Source organism: Prinia subflava, chromosome 20, assembly GCF_021018805.1.
Source record: "Prinia subflava isolate CZ2003 ecotype Zambia chromosome 20, Cam_Psub_1.2, whole genome shotgun sequence".
Classification (NCBI taxonomy): Eukaryota; Metazoa; Chordata; class Aves; order Passeriformes; family Cisticolidae; genus Prinia; species Prinia subflava.
The window spans coordinates 7,294,357-7,322,059 of NC_086266.1; the positions used below are offsets into that span (position 1 = coordinate 7,294,357).

General features: G+C 45.8%; 1 protein-coding gene across 1 annotated transcript in view; it reads right to left on the minus strand.

Annotated features, from left to right (window-relative positions):
* Positions 1–8,369: 8,369 nt before the first annotated feature.
* Positions 8,370–27,703, minus strand: part of LOC134560473 (vascular endothelial growth factor receptor kdr-like) — a 127,742-nt gene continuing 108,408 nt past the window's right edge. Inside the window, exons 25-30 of the mRNA XM_063416490.1 lie at positions 26,128–26,227; positions 25,496–25,601; positions 24,284–24,408; positions 23,989–24,067; positions 21,342–21,436; positions 8,370–13,634 (exon numbers count right to left, since the gene is read on the minus strand). Coding sequence (XP_063272560.1) covers positions 13,430–13,634; positions 21,342–21,436; positions 23,989–24,067; positions 24,284–24,408; positions 25,496–25,601; positions 26,128–26,227 — 710 coding nt within the window. The 3' untranslated portion in view covers positions 8,370–13,429. The remainder of the gene's footprint in view (positions 13,635–21,341; positions 21,437–23,988; positions 24,068–24,283; positions 24,409–25,495; positions 25,602–26,127; positions 26,228–27,703) is intronic.

Genomic DNA, 27,703 nt, shown 5'->3' on the forward strand with positions numbered 1-27,703 from the left:
AGGAATGCACACTTCAGCAGAAATGATCACATAATTTACAAAATTAACTTAATGAAATAATGCAAAACTCCAGTTCCTCCGACTTCCAAAATTAATATTTTTTAAATACTTGGCACTTTTAGAGCAATATAATTAGGGTTTGTTCAGCCTTTTACTTTCATGCAGTCTTACTTTCAGTTTCTTTTATACATCCCTCAGTTCTCAGAGCTCCCAGCTCTGTAATTTCTCAGCTGTTTTAATGAAGTGGACCCAGCTAATGCGTGGCAGGGTTTGAGTCTGTCCTGTCAGAGGGAGAGTTCAACTGCAGGGTGACAAAGGCTCTCTCTCCCTTTAGCTGTGCATTGAAGTGCCTGGGGTGAAACCTTACACTTTTCCCTTAAAAACTCAGTCATCCAATTCTCTAGATGGATTTGAAAGCCTAAAAACTTGAAGATTTTACCATCTCTTTCTGGAAAAATCCAGCACATTCTTTTCTGCCTTCTGCAAATCTTCCTTAAAGGAGTTTTCCTCTGCAGACATCATCTAACACAGACCAAACCTTCCCCTCCACAGGCTCCTTCATCTAAAAAACAACACAACTCTGAGCAATTTAATAAATCTATACCCATAATCCATAACTTTTCCAGGAAAGAGCTATGGTAATTTCTCTGTCCTGTGAAGATGAGTGCCTCACTTTACAAGTAGTGTCTACTCTCAATAGATCAAAGTTGATATTTTACTGATTTTTTAAGTTTCTACACGTTTTCTCAACCCTGTAAGACACACGAAGCAGGATGATGCATTGAAATGATTTTGGAAATGTATACACGTTCTTATCTGGATGGCACACAAAAATATTGAAATATGAAGTGTCATTATAACATTTCCAATGGTTCTGTGAGGAAAGTATGTTCACCAGCAAATGTAAATATTGAAGCTGTGTTAAAATTTCATTGACTCTCTTTGCAATCCCTTCCATCCCTCATTAAAATGGGGTCCTAACAAGCATTCTTTGCAGGCATATGTGACAAACTTCTCCTGGGAAGTGGTTTTCTTTCAACATCACACTAGAAATGTTTCCTATGATGCTTCCTGTCACTTTTGAGGACATAGATTTTAAAATAAAAGTACAATACTATTTCTCCTTTTTATGGGAGTTTATCTGGAATATATCTTATGCTCATTTCCTCTGAAGAATCATGCTGGAAAAAAGAAATTTTCCTTTATGGCAAAAATTCAAGTTTAGAACCTTTACTTTCTATCAATAAGAGCTGGTTTTGCCAACTTGATTCCAATTGTCTCCTTGCAGGATCATTTTCCTAATTTCATCCTGATGTGACGTCACAATCACATTTGATAATGGGGAGAAGAATTAACCAGCTGCAAAAATTCTGGAAGCTGGTACCTGTTCCAAAGACCACCCATGCCTGTCCTTGCTCCAGGTCTGCCCTGATCTCCTGAGCTTTTCTGTACCTGTTTTTTTAGGAGAGAATCTTTTGCTGTCAGTAATAACCTGAAATGTGCCTGATGCCTCCAGGGCAGCAGCAAAGACTGATCCCAACCCAAAGGGAGTAACTGGGAATGGTGAGGTGGATTCTGGACGGGGGAACATAAACCCCAGCAAATGCAGCCTATGCAGTGTTTCTTCCCAGATTTCAAGCTTACACTGAAGAGTCTTTAAAAACAAAAGAAGAGTCATTAATCCATTTTGGGATTTATGCTGTCCTTTATTGGCATTATTCATATTTTTGAGGTGACTCTGCTGTGCTCACAGAATGTTTTGCAGTCTTTCTCTGCCTTTGAAGAAAATTGAATGTGCTTCCCTGCCCTGTTGTTTGGTTTGAATTTCCTAAATTTCCCAGCTCCCAAATACTGTGGGGAGCTAAAATAATGAAAAACTAGAAAACCAGGCCAGGCTCTGATGGTCTGCTTTGGTTTACTGCTTTTGTGGGAGCTGTTTCTGGATTTCCCTCCTGGTGATGACCCCTCCTCTGCAGCACCATTTGGGGCACTCTGCATGGAAACAGGGAAGGAGGGAATTTTCTGAAGGACAAATTGTGTCCTGAATCTGAGGGAATCAAGTGATGTGACTGTGCACTAATCCAGATATCAGTGCAGCTCTGTCTGGTGGGGCTCAGGGGGCCTTAACTTAATCCTGGATGTGGCAAAATTTATTGATGTCACAGCACCAAGATTCTGCTGTCCCTGCACAGATTTTTCAGCTCCCAAGACTTCTTACTTTCTCTTTTCAGGTCTTTTCCCATGCATCAGGCTGGAGTAGAGTCTGGTATCAACAAGTCTTTACTCCCAAATTACTCAATGAGTAGTTGGTGTTTAAGTCCATTGAAATACTGCTCTTTACTCAATGGGGTTGAACCAGAAGAACAGATGGGAGTTAGTCTTGCTGAAATAAAAAAGTCCCTGGCACCTGTGTACTAAATGAACTCTTAATAAATAGATTATTGTTAATTTACCACCCTTGGGATAAAGTTAGAAGGAGGGAATTATGAGCATGATTTAGGGCAACATTACATTAAATTTTTTTTAGAGAGAGCTACGATCTTCTGGAGTCCTGAGAAAACTTTTGCCTGTATTCTGAACAGGTGAAATTTGTTCTTGAGTACATCTGGAGCCTGTTTTTCTCTTTGCCAGCTGGGAATTTTCTTTCTTCCCAAGACTGGGATGAATGTTGGCTCCCAGAGACACAGAGCTGCAGGTCAGTGTTCTCCGTGGCTCCGTAAGGAGGTTTGATGCAGGAGCTGACCCCAGTAAGATGCAGGTCTTTACTCCCAGAGCAGAGAGAAGCAACACAGCATGGTGTACTGGTTTGAAAGCAAAATCAGTGAGACTCCAAGTCAGAAATACAATTTAATAGAGAGAGAACAAACAACAAGAAAGGTAAAGATAAAATAAAATAAATGCAATTGTACAAAGGACCGCTGACAGAGTCAGAGTGCAAACCTGACACCCTGTTGGTCAGGATGTTGGGAGCAGTCCACAGTGAGTCCTCCCAGAGTGACAGATGTGGCTCTGTTGGAGTAGAGATGATCCTCAAGAAAGGCTCCAGTCTCCCTCTGGGAATCCAGTGGGAACGGCTCCCTTGGTGTTTGGGATTGCTGTTTTATCCCGGTGGAAAGGCTTTGGCTCCTCCACTGGGTGGAGCATCCCACAATGGGATGAGGTGATGTTATCAGTCCTGTGAGAGGCCTTCAATGGCCCATTCACAGGGGATGTCCCTCGGAGGAGGATGGGTGGAGGAAGAGATAAGGAGGCCCTGCCTTATCTGGTGTTATCAGTGCTTCCATTAACAGAAGGCATCTGCCCTCTTCCCACCTAGAGTTACAGGAGATAAAGAACAATATCTCCCAATGGCTTCAACAGATGAAAACAGAATACACATTCTTGGTGACATTTCTCAACCCAAGACACGTGGCCAGCTCCAGAACATCACTTGAAGAACAGCACCCATCTCCTCCTCAGTTCCTAACTTTTCCTTCCTGGAAGGAAATAATGGTCCAAATGCAAAGAAGAAGACAACCTCACTTTCCTTTGCAATCTTTTGGCACTTCCCATTTATTACAGCATCCTGAAGGCATCTGGGATCTCACAGATTCACGGATTAACATCAAGGCCAAAGAGTGTTTCATCAGCACAGAGGAAAATCTCATTCAGCAGAGGAGGGATGCTGAGTCAATAGGGCTCAGTGTCTGAGCTGGCCGTGAGTCATCCTGACAGCAGGAGGAATTGCTGCTGTAACCTCCGGAGCAGTTTGGATGCAGAAACAATCCATCACCAGGCAAGGAGTCACTTGTGATGGCCAGATTTGGATCCAGCTCTGTCAGTGCTTGGGGAGATGAGGGTTTGGCCCCACTCCACCCTCCTGTCCTTCACGGAGCTGTGAAGTCGTGTTGCGCTTTCATCTTGATGTTGTGTCAGGAGGGGGTTCGGTGCTTGTTCCAGGGGCTTTGGGGAAAGACAGGAATGCAATCCTGTCCATCCCAGACATCTCAGCAGACAAGATTAAGGAACCCATTGCCTTGATCCCCTTCACTGCTGCTTCTCAGCCCTTCCCACCTGCTCTCCTTGCCTTCCCCAGCCTGTCTCTGTGCTTCTGCTCCCTGCTAAGATGGCTTGTGACATTGTAGCTTGGGGCATAAACAGTGCAGGGCTGGCTTTGAAAAATATACATGAATAAAAGGTCAAAACTCTCACAGAAAATAATAAAGTTCTTGGTTGGGTGGTTGTTTTTTATTTTTTTTTTCCTGTTGTTTTGGTTCGGGTTTTTTAATGCGTAGTTATGAAAAACAACTTAACCTTTGGGATTTTGAGGAATTCACTGTGACAATGGTTCAGTTCAAAAATAACTGCTGCTGCTCCAAGATGAGTGTCCAGAGATGCCAGGTTTGTTCGGTTGGCCCTGAGGATCCACTGAGTGTGTAGTCCTAGCTTTAAAAAGTCCTGCTTATCTTGCTCCTCCTGGAAGGGCAGAAGGCACAGCCCTACATATGGGAGTTCCAGGAATGAGTTTTCTTTTGTGGGTAAACAAGGACTTCATTATTCCTGGTCTCTTTGATCCTGCCTGCTGTCAGCTTGATTTTTTCTTTAACAATGTTACAGGGGAAGGAAGAAAGACAAGAGGGAAAAGCCAGAAATTACAAAGTTTTCACTGTAACAAGTACGAGCAGAAAAAATTGTGGCAAAAGGAGAAACACTCATCGTGTCTGACTCAGACAAGGATCAGTGTATTATTGACAGCTGCTTGGGCCTCTTTCCCCCACATGACATCAGAGAGAAAAATTCCTGTTTCATCTGCAAAGGACAAGACTCAGGTTTTAAAAACTTTCTATAATGACTTCAGGAATTTGATTTGATTTTGGAGACGTGACTTTCCAGAGGATCGTGGCATTATGAATCATTTCGCTGAAAGAGATTTGGGGAAGTGGACAGTTCACAATTAACAGAGTGGACATGAGTAGCTGATGTCTAATATCACTAATTAGGTGTGATGAATGCATCAGTTCTGTCATGAGAGAACACTGAGTGCTGTTTGTTAACTGCAAGTGAAGCAGAGGAGCAGGAGGAAAAAGCAAAAGGCACAAGAGTATCCACGAAGCTGTGAGATAAAATTCCCTGGGAGTTTTCCTAGAACAGCCAACTTAGGCTTGTCTTTACACAAGAACGTAATTTGTTTTGTTTCACTTTGCTGTGTGAGATGAACGTTGCCACATCTTTTGTCTGGATGCAGACAAAAAAGTCATTAATTATTAGCAGACTCCACTTTCCAGGATTCCCAGAGCTCTGCCAAGGCTCCAGGTGAGTCACCAACCCCATCTCCACTGTTTGGAAAGGCCAGGCCTGTGTGGCTTGGGGGTTATCCTGGTGATTTACTGCCTGCTAGGATGAAACAGTGACTCAGACTCGGCTCTTGGAACATTCAGGCTGGAAGGACCTCAAGAGGTCCAAACTCATCCCTCCTGCACAGAGCAGGGTCAGTCAGACCCAAAATGTGTCACAGAGAGGGTTTAGTCCTTCTCAAGTGCAGGATTTGTCGTCAGTGAATGTCATAAAGTTCCTGATGTCACTCTTAATATTTGAAAGAGTATTTTATGCCTTTGTTTGGATGGGTCAGATCACTCTGAGTGAAATCACCAACTGACTAAACCTGTGGGGCTGCTGTTTGCCCTAAAAGTATGCAAGAGATGGACTTAATCCTGTAGCATCCTTACCCTGGATTTAGACAAGAGCACCCTGTGGACACCTATTCCTACCCTTTCCTACCCTGGGTTTACAAGAATTACTCATTTTTCACAGAGTCTGTAGGTTCCCATTTCAACCAAAGCTCCTTCTGTGTGCTCACAGGCCTGGGACTGTCTGACAGAGTCCTAATCTCCTCTGTGGTCAGCTCACACTCTGAAGAAAAATCTCTGGCCCCAGAAGATGAACAGCTTAAAGCTCAGAGGAAATGTTTCTTCTTCACTGGGAGTTATTTCTGCTCAGTGAAGAAGAGCCCCAGTGATTCTGTGGGGATCACATACTCAGGGTAAGCATCATGAAGGACAAACTCACAGGAAGAACAGGAGAGCCTCTCCTGATTTATTTCATTATCCTGACATCTGATACTACAAGAGCTTCAGTCCTGTTATTCCTGGGAGCCACAGCCCTCTCTGAAAGGCTCCCCAGGGAAATCTGGACCAGGAGTATTTGGAAGCCACGTTACTCTGTGGTTGTGGTCGGTGCAGGTGTGGAGTCACTGCCTGCAGAGGGGAGAGGAACAGCCAGATCCCACTTTGAGCCTCATGGAGGGAGGTGAAGTGAACTGCCCCAGCTGTGATCTCCTGGGGTTCAGTTCTGGGTCCTGAGCCCCTGCAGGAGTTTAGACAGGGCAGTTTCTCCTCTAATGAATCTCATCGGGCTGTAGGAACAGCCACTCATCACTGACTGTGTGACAAAAGAATGGTTATTTTATGGTCCTTGCAGGGCTCCTTCCACCCTCCACACAGAGCCAGCTCATCAGTGCAGCCAGCAGGGGACATTCCCTGTCCCACCATGAGCTGGCCATGGAATGTGTGCTGGGGGCCTCTGGAAGCTGTGGGATACTGGAAGGTTCTGCCACAACATCACCTACTGCTCATAGCCTCAGCGTGTCCAAAGCACTGAAAAGGAACAGCATTTTCTACTCTTTCTAAACCTTTGCACTTTATAAACCCTCTCAAGTTAAGTCTGATTATGGGAGGAAGGAAAAAGGACCTGACTGGAAATCAGCTGGATTCTCTTCCCAGCTTTTTAATGCCACCACCACCAAATCTGTGTATCTTAATCATAAATCTTTCTCTTGCTAGTCCCTATTTTCTCCTGGGATCCTTATCACCCAAAGCTACCAAGCTTTGATACTTTAGGCTGAGATTTTCTGACCTGGTCTCTCTACGTGCTGCTGCTGTAAAAACAAAAATCTCAAAAATCTTTTCCATCCCATCCAGCAAAAGTAAGGGATGGAGAAGTTACATCCCCTGGCCAAGACCTACGGGCAAATCTCCCATTTCTGCATTCCCAACATTGTCCCTTTTCCCCAAATTCCCTTCCGAGCCCTGCTGTAGCAAGAGGTCCCTCCCCAAGTGTAACTCAAGCTGGGTGTGATTAATAATTCACATTTGGTGCTAAAAGCAAATCAGAGTTAATTTTGTATCTTTTGCTTCCCCTGTAACCCGGCGGTTTCCGCGGGAAGGCGGCTCCTCCGCGCAGCTCGCGGTGACTCACGCCTTACATAAGGAACTAAAACATCCTTCAGTTTACAGAGAAGAGTGTTCCTGCTCATTATGGGGATGAAAGGAGATTGCTGCATTTCAAATGACATGTATAATTTAGACACTTATTTCTAGGACTGTTTGGAACAGGGAATGAAGAGAAACTAAAATGTTTGAAGTGACTTGAGTGCTTCATAGTTTTTAATGTGAGTGGCAAAATACACAGCCTGATAACTTTCAAGGCTGCTAATGGAAGAATGACTCTGAAACTCTAAAACACTTCTTTTTTTTTTTTTTTTGCTTCCTAATACCAGTATTTATTTTAAGCCTTGAGTAGAAACTGGTATTTGTCACTATGTAAAACTATGTAAAAAAACCCCTCTTTTTTTTCTCCTGGTAGTTACTCGCTGTGCCACCAAAGTGGAAAGAGGAATGGGAATGGTATTCCAGAAAAACCAGCCAGCCGGTGAGGAAAATGGTTTCAGGTCTGTTGCATTTGGATGGAGCTGGGAGATTTTTTCCCTTGGCATTCTGAATGTTAAAACCTTCAATACAAATGGAGAGCATGGAATATTCTGTGTTTCGACAGTGCAGAGTTTATTCAAAAGAGAATTCAGTAATGTATTGGGAAGTATTTATTTAATGGTGTTCTTTTTAGACTATTATGGCAAGCCAAATCCAACACCACCTCTGGAATTCTGAGGCTGAACAAGCCCCAGATGCCCTCATGTTCTGTGGATTATCTTCACGAATTTCTGCACTGGCACAGTGTGGTGATCATGGGCTATCCTTGGAAGGCAGAATTGGGATTCTCTCTTCTCTCTCAGCTTCATTTATTGAGACATTTTAGAAGTAACCAGGCACAATGTCCGTGTTCCATGGGCTGTTCTTGGCAGCAGCTGGTTTGGTGCATTTCTCCAGCAAATTGCCCATTTTTTTCAGAGCTCTGTGAATCTTGTAAGCAAACGCAGTGGGCAGTTCCCTCTGAGCACTGTGGCAGCCTCTGTCCTAACTTTGGAACCCCCGGTAGAAATTTGGATGAGATCTATGCCTTGCAAAAATCTTACAAAACTTTTACATTATTGATTTTTATTCTGCTTCAAGGACAATGCTTTTCAAACCAAGAGATGACACAAAGGAGCCCTGGGATGTATAAATATAGAATCTTTTTATTTTTTTGGTTAATAGATACAGTACAATTTCTGACTACATAAGAAAGCGTTGTTTTCAGTGCATACATTCTTCAGACAGGAACATGGCAGACAAACATTCCTTGGTGGTTTGAACACAGCACTTGGTTTATTTCTGTAAGTCCCAAGTTCCTGGCTTTTCCCAGTTTTCCTTAGTTTATTTCTGTAAGTCCCAAGTTCCTGGCTTTTCCCAGTTTTCCTTAGTTTATTTCTGTAGGTCCCAAGTTACTGGTTTTTTCCCAGTTTTCAGTGGCTGCTTTGACAACTCAAGGTCTAAGGAAAAATGAATTGAATGCTACCAGAACAGGACACTGCTCAGTGCATCCTACACTGTTCTCCTTGTAATCCTTGTGGTCCCAACTGACCCAGGCCAGCAAATTTTCCATTCTTTGTTCACAAAAATGGAAATCACAATGTCAAACAAACCACCCAGTGTTGGGCTCAACATCTCCACAGTCCCTGTACACTGCCTGACTCCTGAGAGGGCCAAATCCCAAACTCCTCCCTGAATTTTATTTGTCTAAGATGGTGCTGGTGCCATGACTTTGGCAAAATCCTTTCTGTTCTTCTGTGGTGTAGTGAAAACACAGGAAAATGGATCCCAGCGTTTGGCCATTACATTTTCAGGGAGGAAAAAAAGAATTATTGCTGCTTTTTGTGTTTTCCATTCACTGCGTGATAAGAAAAAACCTCTCAGCTGATCTGTGAGTGTGATACTGATCCTGAGCAATCCCTGTGTTCAGGGAAACTGATAATGCTTATCTTGCTCTGTAGCTATTTGCAAACAGTTGCTGGTGTGTCCCTTGGTGCTGGTGGCATTGAGGGAGCCCAGCTCACATCCCCAGAGCTGGGACAGGCCAGGTGGGATCTGCAAACTGAGGCAGGACATGAAGGGTCCGTGAGGGGATGAACCACAAACAGCCTGGCCAGGCTTTCATGACAATTGCCATTCCTGCAGGGAACAGGAGAGCAAACCCAAAGAGAGGAACACCTGCATGCCCTGGGCTGCCCTGGCATTGCCAAGAGGTGAGCTTTGTGTCAGGCAGAGCAGGGGAGGTCTGCAGGAGCCCTCAGGGTGTTCCTGCAGCACTCAGGGGGTTTGTTTGACACCATCACTCAGACTTTGAGTTTAATCTGACTTCCTTGATATCCCAAGCAGATATTTGGGACACATCTTGGTGGGGATCCCCTTCTTGTGGGGATAACTTGGGAGAACCTCACAGAAACCTCATTGTTTGAGGAAAGGACTCTGGGAAAAACCAGATTCTCACAGTCACCAGCCTCAATTTTGCTCCAGACACCAACATTGAAAAATCAGTAGATAAAAAAGCTTCTCCCATTCAGGGAAGGACACAAAGAGACTTCCAGACAAATGAATATAAACTAGTTTTCCTTGGCTATATATTGAGGATTTAATGTGAAAATGTCGCTTTAGATTCTCTAGTTCAGCCTCTGCAAGCACAGGATAAACAGCAGAGAAATGATCCTATACCTGATCTTATGGAAAAGGCAGAGCAAAACAATCCAAAGGGACTGGGAGAGCAAACAACAAGAAACAGATGAAAAGTAGAGAAAAGAGGAGGCAGGAGATTGTTACAACCACCAGCCTGAACAAGAGCATGCATGTAAAGGCACTTGGACACCAAAGTGGGAGGTTATTGTTGGAGAAGAGACAACACAATTCCAGGGAGAGCTCTGAGCTCCTCTGCCCTGGATCTCTGGGCTTCAGGAGCACAAAACCAGCAGGAGTGAGCACCATCAAAGGAAACAAAGGTACATGTTAATGCAGATCCCACTGAGCTCAGGTTAGAGAAAGCAGCTGGCAGACAGGAGTCGAGTAAGAATCCCTGAGAAGTCTGAAAAAATAATAAACATCACATCACTTAAACAATTTACCCCTTCTGATCCTCTAGCCAATCCACCAGCCTCCAATTAAAATCCAGGCAGTGGAAATCCCTCACCTTTAACACGAGCTGCACATGGTGACACTTCCAGGAATGAGATAAACCTGCCAAATTCCTCCAGATTCCTGTTTCCTAACTGAAACCAAATAATGTGGAGAAGAAGTGAGAGGCAGACACTCCCAGCCAAGAGAGCTGCTGTGCCATGGCACTGGTGGGGCACTGTAAACTGGAGCCTGGCCTGCAAGCATTAGTGAAATGTTTAGTACAATACTTAACTCTGTTACATCTGGGTATTTCTTTCTCTTTGCACTAAAATGTTACAAATCTTACCATATAAATGCATTATTATATTTGTTGCTACAGGGTACACTATATACATTGTTGGAAGAAGAGAACAATAATTAAATTAAGGGAGGTGAGAGAAGGACAAAATATTAGTAAATAAAATAGAATATGTTCAATAATACTTTTTAGGCAATACATTTGCTTGTTACATTTAGTATAAGGAGGAAAAAAAAACAAACCTTCCACTCATTAACATTGGAAACAGCTGCCCAAACATCAGTCAGTCCCTTCCATCACTGGATCTGCTCAGGACTCTGCCTCTGCAGAGGAGCCCTCAGCTTTGGGGCTGTCAGTGCACCCAGGGCTTCAGACACCTCCAGCACTGCAGCCCGTGCCCTGTTTCACCATCTCAGGGGCACAGCAAGGCTGGTGTTTGTCCCTGAGAGCCAGAGGGGCCCTGGCTCCCACAGTCCACTCCCCTAACGCTCTCCTGTGCCTCAGCAGGGAGAAACCCCTGCAGCTCATCCTGAGCAGAAGGGGAGGCCACGTGCTCAGCTCACCCAGCAGTTTCCCATTCCTCCTCAGAACACAGAGCACACGTGCAGGTTTTGTTCCTACATTTCAAAGTTCCCAAGGGAAGGGTTTTCAAGGCCGTTTTCTCCTCTCCAGCTCAAGGTGCAGTAACAAACATCTCCAGCTGAGGCCATCGACAGCAGAGCCACACACCCTGTCTGCACCTTCTTCTCCCTTGCCTCATCAATAATTTATTTCCACAAGAACTGATTGATTACTTGATCAGAGCTATAGATAGCTAGTAGTGTTTGATGAAAACCCAGTCTAATGAGCTTCCTGGGGCTCATAATTATTCTTTCCCAGTAGTTTCTTCTCTTTTAGGACCAGCTCTACTTAATACATAGGTACTAAAATACAAAGCAGTGCAAAATGACCATAAAACAACTCCAGCCCACACCTATCTAGCAGGTGCACTACGAGCAGGGGGCTCTGGAGGGACTGCAGGTGATTAACACACAACTCTGAAGTCAAGGAGGAGAAGCAGTGCAGTTCCCCAGAGCCCATCCTTCAGATGCTTGAGAGTTCACAGTTAACGTGGTGTGGGGTTTGGAGATTTGTTTTCCCCTTTGATAATACCTGAGGCTTGTTTGTGATTCCTTCAGCGTAGCCCACTGCGAGCACTCATGCAGAAAACTCCCTTCGCTGCTGCGAGGGCGTGCAGCTGTCTTTGCCAAGGTAACATCATCATTCTGCAAGGCTTGGCTTCCATCCCCCTCCAGTCTGAATCATGAGGAAACATTCTTTTTCTGCTGAAGAAGTCAAATCAAGGAAGAGAAGGAAAGGGTTGTGCAGAGCTTGGAGGAAACTGCACAGGGAGCCATTTACAGATCAGTTTGTAACTCAGGAGGTTTCAGCCCTCGCTGTCAGTGAACATCTTGCTCACCCGGGTTTTTCTCCTTGCAACCTGGAGATCTTTCCCTTCCTAAATTTTAAAGCCAACTCTGATTCTTACAGAGCACATGAAAGGCTAAGGATTATTTGCTGATTGTGAGGCTGACGATGCACAGGGCACAGAGGGCACCTGGGCACACTTGTGACAGCCCCTGCCACACACAGATCCAGGGCAGGGGCAAACCTCCACAGGGGAGAATCCGTGATCCTTTCAGTCCTGCTGCAGCAAAAGGTTGGAATTACCCTGAACCCAGGAAGGGCTCTGCATATCATACCAGTATTTATTTACCTTGGCAGGACAGTCAGAGATAAATGTGTCACATGGGCTTGCAGCTTAACAGGGAGAGGATCTCCAGGGTCACACCCTGGGCACCCGCCACAGAATCCAGAGGAAATGCTTTTTTTCTTTTGTGTGTTGTTTTAGTAAATAGCCTGTGTGCAGAAAGGAAACATAAAAATTCTGCTGCCCTGCTGGTGCCTAAGTGTGTGTGTGAGTTTTTGTGTGACTCTCGTGCTGGTAATGAGAGTTTTCTGCACATCCACATAAATGCAGGTCTGCGAGCTGGGAAATTCTGTTTGAGTTGAGGAGGTCCTTAAGGCAGTGATTTCGCCTTGCAACCATTACAGATGCATCTCCAGCAAGGTTCCCTATTGCATGTCTGTGGAATAAACTGCTGTTTGAAGAAGGGGAAAGCCCAGGGCATCAGATGTAACCACACTGTGCCCTGCTGGCCTGAAAGGGCAGCCACACGAGCACTTCCCGCTTGCTCTGGGCCCTGCCATCTTCAGGAGTGCATCCTCTGGGCAGTGGAAATTATTAAATCCAGATTGCAGCCAGAATAGCTTGGATTGCCAAATATTTCAGAAGTATTTACAGGAGGTGAAATCCCAAGTTAGAAGGGTGTTTCAATTTCAGCTTTTCTCCAAGCCCAAAACATTCGTGTGTGGCTGCTGTTTTCGGCAGATCCCTTCCAGCACTGGCCCAAGCAGTCCCTGCAGGATGGGTCAGGGCCAGCAGCTTGAATCTTGTGCTCCCACCCAGCTTGGCAGGACCCTCATGGAGTGAAATGGGAATGCAGGAACCTGTGGGTCCTGCCAGTGCCAGTGAGCAGCCCCAGGCAGGGGGAAGGAGTTCAGGGTCACAGCTCTGACAGACAGAATGTCATTAATTCACTGCAGACCTTACAACAGGCTTTTAAAGAGAACAGAGAAGATGCTCTTAAACCGTTTCTAATCACATCAGAGATGTGCCAGAAGAAACCTGTGAAGCATTCTCCCAGCAGAATTCCCTTCATGTCAGCCAGGCTCCCTGGGGGCACGGGAGAACCCCGCCAGGCTGAGGTGCAGCCTGGGCTGGGGGCTCTGCCTACACTGGGGGGGCCGAGTAGTGCATGACAGAGTTGTAATCCGGGGGAGGGCTGTGGCATTCCAGGGTGGGATCCATAGGGAGCAGGACAGAGTCTTCCAGGGGGAAGTCCATGGTGTCCTCTTCCACCTGCACTGCTGGCTGGTACTTGACAGTCTCGTGGTCAGACAGGATGGATTCCTTGCTCCTGCTGACAGCTCTCCTCCTGTTGGGAACAAACGTTGGGATGGCTCTGTAATTAATGGTCAAAAGTATTTCTTTAAGAAATAAATATATAGAAGTATCAATTTACCCCTATGGTGCCCTGTAAGACAGTGACATTTTGACAGTGACTGGATGAAGGAACTGAGGTAGGTATTTTAAATAACTCTGTGTTATGAAAGTAGATTTAGGAGTAATTCCTGCTGTGCTGCCCTGTCCTTTCAGCTCACCACATTTCGGAGCACTACAGATCTCTTACTTGTAAAGGCACCTGTCCTGTACACACAGTAATATCCTCCCTCATTGTTCTGACACAGGTCACCAAAAATTTGACTTTTCTGAAAGCAGAACTGAAGGCTATGACTTTTCTTGAAGCATAACAAGGGATGAAATAGTGAATAATCTCTGACAGACTCTAATTTAAACTGATACTGAAAGCAAGAGTGTGTGCTGAACACGCTCAGGCAGTGCAGGGCAGAATCCCTTTTATATTCCCCAGCCCTTTGACATCCCTGACCCAGGGGCTGGTGAAGGGCAGTGCTCTGCAGCATTCCAGCTGCTTTTGTCTCTGCCTTCCCTTGTTCCAGGTGATGGAGGGTGGGACAGAGCAGCTTCCATCACATGGAGCAGCCTCAGGGTTAAAAGCAGGAGAACCCTGAGAAGATTTGTATCACAAGGTGTTTTTGAGGGGCAGCAGGGGTTGTGGAGAACTCAAAAGGTTCTTTTTGTCATAGGCTGCCTTAAAAATAATGTTCTGTCAACCTTGGTTCTGAGCAATTCACTGGAAGAGGCCTGGATAACTGAGGGGTTCTCAAAGGGATTCCAGCATGAGAGGGGCTTTTGAGCTGCTGCACTTTGCTCAGGACCCTTTAACTGCAGCTCCCCTCACTCAGGATGACTTGAATGTGCCTGGGAGAATTAAAAATCAGGCAGTGCCCAAGCACTTTGTGTGGGTACTTCATATGTGTTTAAAGCAGTATAAAGTTACATTTTAATGACCCTAAACCAAATCTGAATAGTCAACAGTTCATCAAATAATTGTAGAATTCATTACACTCATTTTCTTGGCACTTCTGCACTGCTTCCATCCCCAGCAGCTGCTCGTTTACTCACTGGGGTGCTTGAGGAAGAAAGCAGAGCCAGAGAACAAAGCCAGGAGCCAGACACAGCAACTGGAGGGAGGGCAGCAAAAGCCATGAGCAGGAAAATAGCAGATCCAATAGGAACTGTGTGTGTGCCCCGTTTTTGGGATGGTACAGCAGAGAGCAGGTTGGATGGCCACACGCAGATCCTTTCAGTGGAAAGGGTCAATCTGTCCTGCTGGGTTCTGCTGCTGGGACTTTGCAAGTTGTGTTCTCCTGCCTCTGAATCTGGAACCTGTCAAAAGCCTCAGGTTTCCCACAGGCTGCAGATATTGTCATTGACTGACAGAACCAGTGTCACTATATTAACAAAAAAAAATTTTTTTTTGCTGGTTCTGGAAAGATCCCGGTGTTCAGAGCACTGGCTCAGCCTGTAGGCTCCCTCTGTGAATTGCCTACCCCTGCAGCTCCCTGCTGTTTGGTGATGTTCTCTACATCAGTCATGAAGCCCTTGTGCAGCCAAATTCAGATATAACACACAGCTGCAGCTCTGATCAGCTGCACTGAGACATGGGCTGACTCATTTAGGGTCTGATTTTAGTGCTGGGCTGGCTCTCCATGGCAGGTTTGCATCCCCAGCTTTGAGAAGCAGCCTGAGCTGTAAGAGCCAGCCCAGCTCGTCTAGAATGAGCTCGGGTTCTGTGACTGCTGCAGAGTTTATAGAGCAAAGCTGCCGTTTCTGTGTTTTCAGACCTGCACAAGGCATTGAAACCAAACCTGGGGAGAGGCAGAGCAGAAATTCTAAAATAAATAATAACCCTGAGGATTTCAACAAAAAGTCTAGCACCCTTTGCTTTCACAACTAAGTTTTTCCTCATTGTCCAGAGAGAAACATGAGTGGAAACCCCTTATGTATCCTACAGCTTTGGCATCTGTCCATTCTCTACACAAACTGTTTGTCTGCAGATAAACTCTTCCCTGACACGAGCAATCCAACCACAACTTTGCCTCACTGTTTATTTACGGAATTCTCTTTTTGCTGCTCAGTTCCACTGACTCATGTTGGACAATTCCATGGATGCTCTGGCTTCCAATTTGCCAGGTATTAAAGCTGTAACTGGAGACAGGGAGAAGCTTGAGAGCACCTGGTTAATTTGGCCCCCAGCCTGATACCTCTGAGTTATCAGGGTTTGGTTTGGCCACAGAATGGGAAATTTCAGCCCCCTGTAGACTCCCAGCAGTGTTCCTGTTGGGTTCCTGCCCCTGTGGCTCAGGGGATTGGATATCTGGGAATAACTGTGCCTGGTGCTGAAATCAGCCTGGGGTTTGGAGAACTCCTGAGTGCTGCCATCTCCTCTCTGCTCCAAACACAGAAATCTGATGGGTTAGGTCAGGAGGAAGTGGTGTCACTTGCTATCTAATGGCAAAACGCAATTAACTTCCAGTACTACTCCTTTCATCTAAATGCACTTCCTAATTAAAGCTCTCCGGGGGCTTTGCATTTTTCCCTCTCATGCTGCTGTCCCTGGTGCTTGTGCCTGCTGTGTGTGTACAGCTGCTGCTCCTGGCATGAGGCTGCTCATCCCTTTCCATCTGTCCTTGGCACCCCAGAAACTGCCCCAGCCCCTCAGAGCTCAGCCTTGCCAGGGTGTGGTGGGTGCTTGGGGCTCCAGGGGACAACAAAAGCTCCTTTTAATGGCCCGGGCCTCTTGGACTGCCCTGAGTGAAGCAGAGACTGCTCCCTGGCCCCCAGTGAACACTCTCCGACTGGAGGGGCTGGGTTTGACTAATCACAGAGCTGAGCAGCTCCAGGAGCCACTAATGGTTATGCAATGAGGACATTTCATGAAAAGCTGGCCATTCCTGGGCTCAGGGCTCCTCCTGGGCTGGCACTGCCCTGCCCATGAGGTTTTCCTCCCTGCTCTGCCTCTGCCTGACCCCGCAGTGCTGTGGGAGCCCAGCAGAGATGCTCAGCCTGGATAAACCTGTGCCAGCCCAGGCTCCCCTGCGTGGGCCAGCACTGAGGATCAGGGTGGGAATGCCACAGCACTCAGCTGGAATTCAGCTGCCCACTGACCCACACTCATTATCAATTGCAGTGACCACCCTGGGAACTCATTTCTCCCTGCACAAGGTGTCCTCTTTTGGGGACACAGCCTGAATATTAACTAATCATCCACAGACTTTTTAGTTTTCTGAAGGTCCCAGTGTTGTTTAGAAGATACCACAGAGGATAATCCTGCAGTAGCTTGAAGGCCTGAGTGACCTACTGAGGCTTTTTCTTCCTACTGTACAAACCAGACATTTTGGAGGTAGAAAAATACTGAAACCATCAAAGAGCTGGGAAACCATTAGTGGAGCTGTTTATTTTATGTGAGAGGGAGCCAGTTTCTGTTAATCTAAATTTTGGGGTCAATGACTTGGAGAGGACTGTGGAGAAAGAAGGATGGCTGCAGGAAAATCACCCTGAGCAGGGAGGGATTCCAGCCCCAAGGGCTGCAGCTCCTACTGCTCTGCAATAAGAAACCCAAGTATTTTGCTCTCAGTAACAAAAACTAATGGACTTTTCTGTCCATGTAGGAAACCTGGCCATGTTCAGAAGCTGTGTTTAGGGAAAGATGAGGAATTGGGCTGATTGCTGCCAAGTAGAGCAGTTTGTCTCATGATTACATCTCCTAATAACATGTAGGAGCTTCAGGGCTTTGTAGGAGCTTTCAAAGGTGTTTAATGAGGCTCAGAGTAAGAGTGGTTATTTTTATTATTTTAATTTTTCTGCAATTAAAGAAATAAAAGGGGGTTTTTTTTCCTTCTGGTAGCTATGACTGATTCAGAGTTTGCTTTAATACTTTTGCAACTGAGTGCTGTGCAGGAAGAATTTCATCCTGGGTTCCCCTCTGGCAGCACCAGTGCATCAGTATTCTGCTGGCAAGGAGAACTCGAGGGCTTGGGCTCAAGAATTCATTGTTTGGAAACACTTTGAAATACAAAGTGCAGGTAATAAACCTTTCCCAGGCCAAGCCACCCTCGTGTCCCCTCCCATGTGTGGCCAGGCTGCTCAGCTGTCCCTGTCCCAAAGCAGCAGTGAAAGCCACAGCCTCCCACAATTCCCCTTCCAGTCCTGGCTACTGTAAGCACAGTGCACAATGCTTGAAAAAAAGTGCTTTACGTAACTCCTGAGTAGCTACTCATTCCAAGTCCTGGTTTGGAGAGCTCAGCTCAGGTAACAGTGCGAGGTGCTGCATGACACAACAATAAATGTATTTATTATTTCTGAGCTCCATTCTGCCCTGGAGCAAACATGTTTCCATGCCTCGTTTCTCTGAGAAGGTGAGAAAGGATTCCAGCCCAATCCTGGCTGTATTTTTGTCGTGTTCTTTGTGTTTGGACATGAATGCCTGCTGTTCCTGAGCAAAATCCATCCTTTCAGTATTCCTGCCTTGCCTTGGGCCCAGCTTGTTTTGGCAGAGCCCTCAGTGCTGGGATGTGGATGCAGCATCCAGAGCCCAGAGTGGATCAGCTGAGCCTCAGCTGATCTTGTGGGCCTGGGCCAGAACCAGATCAGGGATTTCTGAGCAGCAGAGGATAATTGGGTTTGGGGGGAGAAGGGGAAAAGCTGGGGGAGGACAACTGAGCAGATTCCAAACCTTTTGTCATCTTAAACAATAACTTGATTATAGAGTCTCAGGGAGGATTTTAAAGCAGTGCTTGGCAGTAGCCTGATAATATTATGAGATGGAACCTGACACCAGAGTCATCCTATCATTAAATCCCTCAGTGCTCCCTGTGCTTCCCTGAATGCTGATTCCAGTGTTATTATCCCAGTCAATCTTTCCATCTCTCACTGCAGCTACTGCTGTGACTTTCTACTTCAGCAGCATAAAATGCTCAGAACTTTCCTGTTCCATTTTAGCAGTGGGAAAAGCTCAGACCTGGTTAGTCCAGCCTAACAGTGAGCCCAGGCCCAGAGTATCAGATTCATCCTCACTAAACTCTTGACACTGACACTCCATGGTGTGTGCTGTTGGCAAATTTTAAACTCAACAGAGGAATGAATGCAGGATAAATAAACAGTGAGATTTTGGCAAAAATAATAAATGCAGCCACCCTGGTTTAGAAAACATGCTAAGCCTTTGAACACTTTTGTTTTAGAAAAGAAAGACTTTGAAAAGGATCCAGGGTAAATGTTTTTGATACAGAGAGATACACAATTAACAAGGGTGACTTTATCTCCCCTGTTAAACCCACACTCCCTTCTGACCTCTCTCGATTATTCCACAGGCTCTGGAGCCTTGTTTGTCCACTTATCAGTGCAGGAGCACCCAGGGGTGTCCTGTCCTCAAACAAGAGGACTTTGGGGTGCTCTGCACTGCTGAAGCCGCTCTTTGTGCCAGTGAGGGTCTGCAAGATTCAAAAAGCAAAAAGGCAGCTGACAAAAAAATCTTTCTCAGCTGGACCTCAAACGCTCAGGAACGGATGTGGCCAGGGAAAGGCACATCTCTGTGGGTGCCAGGGGGGCCTGGAAGCAGGAGACAACAGCACAGCCTGCTGCAGGCTCTGCTGGGGTGGTCTGAGGCTCTGCCTGGCACAGCAGGGCTCAGGAGCCCCGTGCTGGATGGAAGCGTTGAGGGGAGGGGGGAGAGCCCGGATGGCGGGGCCAGGCAGGGATTCCCTGCCCCACATTCACTCCCAGCAGCCCTGACAGCAGTTCAGCTTTTCCTGGACATCTCTAAAGAGCAGGCTGTTATGGAATTTTTGTGTTTCTACATCTGGCTGCATGTTGACTTTTCAGATTTTCCAAAGAAAACCTAGAAGGGGCAGAGGGGAAACCTTCGTGTGCCAACTCTTCATCCCAACAGGAGAAATGCAGGAGGGAAAAGCTGTCAGGGGTGAGTGACAGAAACCCTCAGAGGGATAAATCCCCCCAGGGAGGCTGCTGTGTGTGTGCTGGATTGGTGGCAGTGTGACATCCTGCAGGAAACAGGTGAATCAGCCCAGGTAAAGCACCACAGGAATGCAGCTCCTGACATTTGAGCTCCTGTTTTCAGAGCTGGTGCCATTTGGTCTCCATAGCAATGGATTGTGCTGGCAGGAACACTCTGGGTGTGTGCAGGGGATAAAAACATGGAAATGGATGGGGATCTCTGCTAATCCCATCAGGTCCAGCCCTGGAACACTGCTACAGGGAAAAATACTGCTGGGCAACAAAAATACTGCTGGGCAACAAAAATACTGCTGGGCAGAAAAATACTGCTGGGCAGAAAAATACTGCTGGGCAGCAACATTCCTGAGGCCACACTCCCATCCAGTACAATCCAGAGCATTCTGATGCTCCTGTTAGTGTTCTCCACCTTTCCTTATGAAATCTCCCTTTTTATCCTCTCCTTCTCCCTTTTCCTCTTCTTCTTTTCCCTTTTCCTTCTCTTCTCCTCCCTTTTCCTCCTTTCCTGCCTTCAAACATCAGGGAATTGATGCTTTTAGGGCATCAAAAGACAAGGCAAAAACCTTTCCATCTGCTTTTCTCTCTGAGTGGGAGCCAACCCCTCCAACAGTGCCACACTCTGACCGTGCCCTCTCCTGGGAACTCTCCCAGAACATCCAGAAGTGCCCCAGGCTTCTCATCCCTCATTTCTCTTTAATGCAGAAAAGGGGTGACTTGGTGTAGAACAAGCAACTGCTCTACAGGGAAAGGTCATGGAGTTCCTCAGTACAGAGAAAACTCATACAAATCTCAGTGGATTTCAGAGAAAACTCTTGGCAAGTAGTAATTAGCTTAATTAACTGAATAGACAAGGAATTAAGTGCTACATAATAATTTATTTTTTAATATTTTGGGCAGCTATTCTTTGAAATTCCACACATTGGCATTTGAATCAGTAAAATGTGTTACTGCTGTTGGGAAGTTTTTCACTACCGGGTCACCCCTGCCTGTGTGGTTGTCAGTGAGATACAAAGAACTGCGAGCAAAAAGCTAAAATTCTGCTTTTAATCTCCTGTATTGTACTACAAGTGAATAAACATAGAGCAAACCCTGTCCCGAACTCTGTTTGTAAACCAGGTGTGAACAACACAGCCCAGGGAGCACGGAGGTGGTGGGATTTAGGAATTCTCTGCAGCTCTGTGTCAGAGTGATGATAAAGCAAATGCAGCAATCAGGGCTCTGGTGAAGGCACGGCCTTGCAGTGCTTGGACTGCTCCTTACTGTGCACAAGCATTTGGAGTTTACTCACACCCCATGAGCTGCAAAGATGCCACTCCTCCTGTCTGAGTTAAATATACATACTGGTATAATTACAAATGTCACCTTTTGGATTAATGAATCAAGTTCTTCAAACTCTGCTCCATCACCCAGAGAGAACACTGGGAGGCAGTGAACAAACAGCTAAATTATATCTCTGTATTCTCATTTTTTCCTCCTATCATTTCCCATTTGCAGAATCTGCTGCCCCTTGATCTTAGAACACAGTACCAAGGTTTTCTGGTTATGGGGCTTAAACTCAGAGTTCATCTCCTCTTAGCCTGCCTGGATATCCAGAGGTTTCCTTTTGGCAGCAGAAACAAAACTGCAAATTTCAAAAGCACTTCTGTGAAAGGAAGAACTGTCTGGAAAAGAAATCCCCCAGAGTACTCACGCCAGAGCCATGATCCCATAGGGCCAGGAACGGATCTCCAACCTCTTGGGGCTTTTTATCTCATCCGAGGTCAGCACCATGCCACTGTCAGACTCCTGAGGAACAAAAGGAAGGGAACATCAGGGATATCTGGGACTGCTGCAGGAGCCACCAATCCTTCAGGATATTCTTTTATCAAGGCCTGTGTTGCCAGTTTTTATCCAAGAGTTCCCAATAATGCTGCTCTGGAGCCCGGGAATGTTCTCCTTGTTTTTATGACATTAAAGTTTTTGATCTGCATTTCCAAAGAGCACCCTTAAAATGAACATATCAAAAAATAATTTGACATTTTCAAATTTGAAACTGCTATTAAGCATGACATATGGGCACCGTGTATGTAGGATAGCTGAGATATGAATAGACTGAGGTTCATAAAGAATACATCCAATAATTCTGGCTGGGCTCCTCCGAGGAAAAGCTCCTTAAATATCCACTGGAAATACACAATTAGAAACACTGGGATTTGAAGGAAGTGGAAATTCAGCAGCATTCTGTAAATGCAAATGCTTTGTAAAGATAGATGGCCCTGGCCTTTATGGATTTTTTTATGATCTGTCCAACAAAACTGCCTTGATTGAAGTCGGGGTTGTGATTCTGCTGCCCTTAAAGCTGGGTCTCGAGGCTGCAGTTAAACTTTGTGCCAAGTTTATACAAGTACACAGACACCACAGGCCTCATTTTAAGTAGTTTAATAATATTAAATGCTCTGGGTGTTTCTTTGAAATATTTTGTGCTGCTGGAAAGTTGCACATCTGTGCATTTGTCAGAACCAAGACAGCAAAAGCCCTCAACATAGAAGAGAAACTCTACTTAGTCTTATTTTACCAGTCAAACTGATCAAGATACAAAAAATAATCTGATCAAACAATAAATAACAAGAAAAAGCATTTTTATACATGCTGTGGTCATCGATCAGTTGTTAATAAGATTAGTTTATAAGTGAGTTTTAAAAGTATAAAGTGAAATACTGAATTAATGAGGTCTGTCAAACCCTCAGTAAACCCCAGCTTGTCTCTGGATTTTATCTGGACTGTTTCCCCTCCAAACTCGAGGAATGGTTTATCTAGGGGCTGCTCTGCATTTTGCTTGGTCTCTGGTAAAAGAATCTCCACAGAGATTGCAGATAATTGCACAATGGCAGGAAGGTGTGGTGGAGCACTTGGGCAGCTCTTTGAAATAATGACCTAATGACTATTCAGAGTTGAAAATTAAGAAAACTTCAACGACCAAAGTACACTTGCTTTGTCCAAAAGCAGATCACACACTGATTTTGACTTAAAAGATCCTTGTTGAAACATCACATTTATTTCTGAGCTCCTGATGGATTATCACCCTTTTTGGAAACCTTGCCCCCTCATGCAAAGGCATATTTGAAAATGCCACGAACAGGGAGCTCTTAGGCAGGTAATGCTCATGCTGGCAGCAAAAATCTCTTGAGACTGCACTGATCTAGCAAATGTGTCTGTGTGATTCACAGGGACAGATTTTATCCTGCAAGGGGGAAGATGCAGGAACCAGGGAAATTTCTGAGCCTTCTAATCCCTGAGATGCACAGATAGAGGCAAAATTCCATCTGGGAAAATACCAGGCAGTAATGGGCCTCAGTTTGTGCTCAGCAGAGAACAGATGAGAAATAGGCTGTGTTTGTCAAGGACATGAAATATTTCCAGGACAAATTGGAGCTGGAGACTTCAGCCCTCCCAAGGGAACTGCTCTGAGGAATGGCTCTGTCCCAGAGGGACTCTCAGCTGGAGCCTTTCCCTTGCTGCTCCTCAGCACCTGAGACTTCTCCTCCTGTGTCAGGAGCATTCCTGAGGCATTCAGGCTTCCCCCCCAACTTTGATCCACCTGGAGCATTTGTGCCCTGCAGAGGTCCCTCCTTAGGGACACAGAGGGTGCCATGGGGGCAGCAGGTGGGGACAGCACAGTCAGGGGCTGCCTGCACCACTGAGGCAATTCAGGAGTTGTTCCTGGGGATTTTTTTAAGTAAGAAAATCTAACCCATAACTTCAGAGGAAGCCAACAAGCAGAACCCTCATTCTGTAACAAAACAAGCCTTTGTTTTCCCCTGGAAGGAAAATTAAACCCTTTAACACTCTCTCACCCTGCAAAGGCATTAAACTGGCAATAACTACATTTCACTTGCAGGGAGGAAAATCCAGGGTTAAAACCCTTTGTGTGAATCAAGACCAGGATCTTGAATCTTGTTCTTGTCTACCCAGAACTGAGCACCTTCACCCCACCAAGAGATTGGCTGTCTCGGCCAGCCAGAATGAGTTCTGGACACATTTCCCTCAAAGAGCTTCATTTCAAGAGCTGCTACTTTCTTATGGTGGAAAACATCTTGAAATATTTAATATAAAGCCCTTTAGCCAGATCAAAGCCAGGGCAATCACATGTGAGCTTCTCTTTAAATTATTTGTTCAGAGAAATGCAGGTCCCTCTTTGTTGTCACACAGCCCTGGGTGTGAGAGGCCAGAGCCAAATCTTCCACCCGATTTAAAGTTCTCTCCTACCAAACAGAGTCCAAAAGCTCCAATGAGTGTTTTGGTGCTGGTGATGAGCGATCTGTGAACCTGCTGGGGAAGGATGCAGTCACCTCTCTTACCTCATGCATCACTTTCTCCTTTTCCACAGGCACCTCATCAAATGTCTTCACACTCAGGGGTCTCTTCTTGCTGTTGTTACTGAAAGCAGGAAAGTCGAGGGGTCAGCACAAAACCCAGGCAGATGCAGCTCAGTCACATCCTCACACAGCCCAGCTTCCTGCACCACTTCTCTTTTGTCACCCCTTGTATCTAATCACCAACACCCTGACAAAGCTGTCTGATTCTGTCACCAGCCATGCTGAGGGAGGACAGCAGACAGTGAAATGTTTCTTTCCCTGTATCTGCCTTTCTCACCCAGTTTCCACTGCACTCCAGCGATTCACTCCATTGTTTGAGTTTTCTTCCACGGGGCAGGTTTTGGAGTTGGAGTCTCCATCTGGACACAAGGTGATGTTCAGTGGAATGTAGTCTTTGCCATCCTGTGAAATTGATAACAGAAAAGAGCACAAAGCTGGTAAAGTTCATTTTGTGCTGCATCTCAGATGTGAGAGGTTATTGTATCCTACAGAGCTTTGTGATGAGAAAGGACTAAATTGTGTTTTAACTTAACTGTGCTGTTTGTTCAAGGTGATTATCATGTTCCTCACACCCTGTGGAAGTTCTGGAAGCTGGAATGCATGCTTCATCCAAGAACTCCGTGCAGGAAGATTTGTGAGGAAACTGGGGCCCTTTGGGATGGCTGGACATGGGCTCAGATATTCCAGTGCTGGTCAGAAGCAATGGCCCATGTACAGACTGCTTGGTTTTGTTCAACTTCAGGAGCTTGCGAAGAGCCAGGCCTTAAAACGGGAGCCTGGAAGGATTTAATTTCTTGTCCTTCCCAGGAATTGCTGCCGCTCATGGTAATGAGCTCTGCCTCATCATTACCCCCTGCAGCAATCCTCAGGAATGACTCTGCCTTTAGCTCCTGAAACTACTTGTCCAAATTTCCCTGTGCTTCTTTCTGTTTTTAATTTTGAGGAGCAGTTAAGTGCCCTATTCCCTTATCATGATTTTTATGTCTCCTCAATTTACTTTGGTTATAGAATCAAACTCACAAGCTCTTCATATTGCAGACTGGGCCCTCTTCAACTCAGCTCCACTAAATTTGTTTACAAACAGGAAGGAGCTGAAGGAGAGGATTTGATTTCTTCTTCAATTAAATTGACAATTGCATAACTGATCTGGTTGTTTTTACTGAAGAAGAAAACAACTGGTTTAACTATTATGAAATTAATCACGAAATACCTGACTTTCTGTGCTTTAAGCTACATAATTTTAAAGCTCCCAAGAGATCTGGTGAACATAAACTTGGAAATGAGAGACAAAGCTCAGGAGGTTGGGCAAATCAGAAGTAAAGTTAGCATTTGAGTAGTTAACACTGTCTTTACTCATCCCAGCAGGCATTTTCCTAGTGAGCTGTGCTAGGAAGTGAATTCTCATGTTGGTGTTTAATAATCTTCACCTCTGCCCATGCACACGGGTGTCCAAACCCCGTTTCCTGCAGAAGGGCTGGCCCTGCTGTACCTGCTGCACGTTGGCCTGCAGGAGATCCCCCAGGCGCTCCACGAGCTCGGTGAACGTCGGCCTCTCCGTGGGGACACCCTGCCAGCAGTCCAGCATGGTCTGGTAGCTGCAGGGAAAAAACAGGGATTAGGAATGGGAAAGGATGGGAGCTTTTCTTCCAAGCTGTTTCGTTCCACTGCTGCTTGGTTTGGTCAGTCTTTGGACTAAGAGAGATTCAGATCTCCACATGCTGAAATTCTGTTTTAGTTGTGTGGAATGCTTTTTGCTTCCTGCCTCAGCTGAGCCTGCAGGATTCTGGTTTTCACATAACTTAGAGTCTGGCTGCCGGGCCTTGCTGATATTGCTGAAATAAGTCCTGGTTGTGTCAATAAAAGCTGGTTCTGGGTTTCTGTCACAGCATCTGGAGTCTGAGCTCCATGAGCTACAGCTGACATGGGACATCGGATCATCGTCTTGTTGGCGAAGGTCAGGCTGGCCTGGGCTGTCCTTAGCACTAGTCTGTGCTGTCAGACACCCAAGATATACTCAGTCACAGGTTTACTGAAAATAAAATACCCAGTTGTGGTCTCCTCCCCCTCCCCACTCAAACACAACCCCTTTCATGGGATGTGTCAGGTCCCAGCAGCTCTTACACTTCGGGAGTGGAATACTCCGGAGATCTCATGCGGGTGCCTTCCTTGAGCCGCCTGCAGAAATCCTCATCAATCTGCACTCCGGGGTATGGAGAGGCACCTGGTGGGACAAACCAGAGGGGTTCAGTGGCACAGTCCCCATGTCCCTCTCTTGGGTTATGATCCCAAATCCAAGGGTAGCAGTACCCTGATGTCTTGGGTTATGTAACAAAAAAAAGTGTATTCTATTTCATCTGTACAAAGCAGCTGGGGATGGTTTCTTTTTCTTTCCCTCTTGTAACTCCAGGGGGAGGAGGGCGGATGCCTTCTGATCACAGCCCAGCTGTTAAACCAGGTGGGGCAGTGTTTGTGATCTCTGTCACCACTGCCCACCCTCGGGGATATCTTCTGTTCATGGGCCATTGAGGCTCACAGTGCCTGACACATTCCATCATCCATTGGGAGATGGAACACCCAGGGGGAGGAGCCAACCATTCCTACCCAGATAAAAATGGGCACACAGGGACCCCAGACCTTTTCCTCTTTGCCACTGGATTCCCAGAGGAAGAGTGGACCCATCTCACCAGCACTGAACCTGTCTGCAGGATCATCTCTGCTCCAACAGAACCACATCTGTCACTGCAGGAGGATTTATCTGGACTGCTTCCAACACCCTGAACAGGGTGTCAGGGTATCTCTGACTGCATCAGAGTTTTCTAGGACTTCTGTTTGTTTGCTTGTTTGTTTTTTTGTATTACTGCATTTGCATTTTTAATATTCCTATTCCTATATTTTTTGCCTGAAAGCTCCTAATTGCAAAATTGTAATAATTTGGAGGAAGGGAGTTTTACATTCTCCATTCCACAGGAAACTCCAGTTTTCCCTGACAGATACCTGTCTTTCCAAACTGAGACAGGCCCAGCCCAGGGAATTGGTGATCTCTGCTGAGCATTTGAGGTTCCCCAGGGTCTGGCAATAACAGGGGCTCGAGTGAAGAAGGAGTTGCAGTCCCTCACAATCTACATTTTTTGTCTGGAAACCTGTTACAGACTCACTCTGCCTCTTCAGAGATTTCCATCACGCTGTCTGCTCTGCATTTGTGATACTGTCAGGACCACTCCAAGTTAAAATAGGGCACAGGAGAAAGAAACTTTATTAGTTTAAGACTTTAAAGTATTTCTTGGTCAGTGGTAGAAAAGTTCCAGCTCGTTCAGTGGGTTACTTGGTGCTTTCTGAACTGTTACCCTGCCAATATCCTGCTCTGAGTGAACCCTGGCAGGGCAGCTGGAATTGCTTTGCAGAGGTTGAGTGCTGTGAAGGGCTGGGACCTTTGTGCTGGCTCCCACTAAAGTTTGGGAGAGTTTTGTGGCATCTGGGTAATCCAGAGCTCACAGATAAAATTCAGGAGAGGTCTGAAGTTTGAAATGTTACTGAACCTACTGTGGATAAAACTTTATAACTTCCGTCCCTTCCTCCCTCCCTCCTCAGCAAAGGCTTCCTGTCCAGCACAACCCTTGTCTTGGACATTCTGGCATCCCAGAGGCTGGATGATGAATTTGAAAACAATTTAATCAAGTCTTAACATAGGAGATTGAAT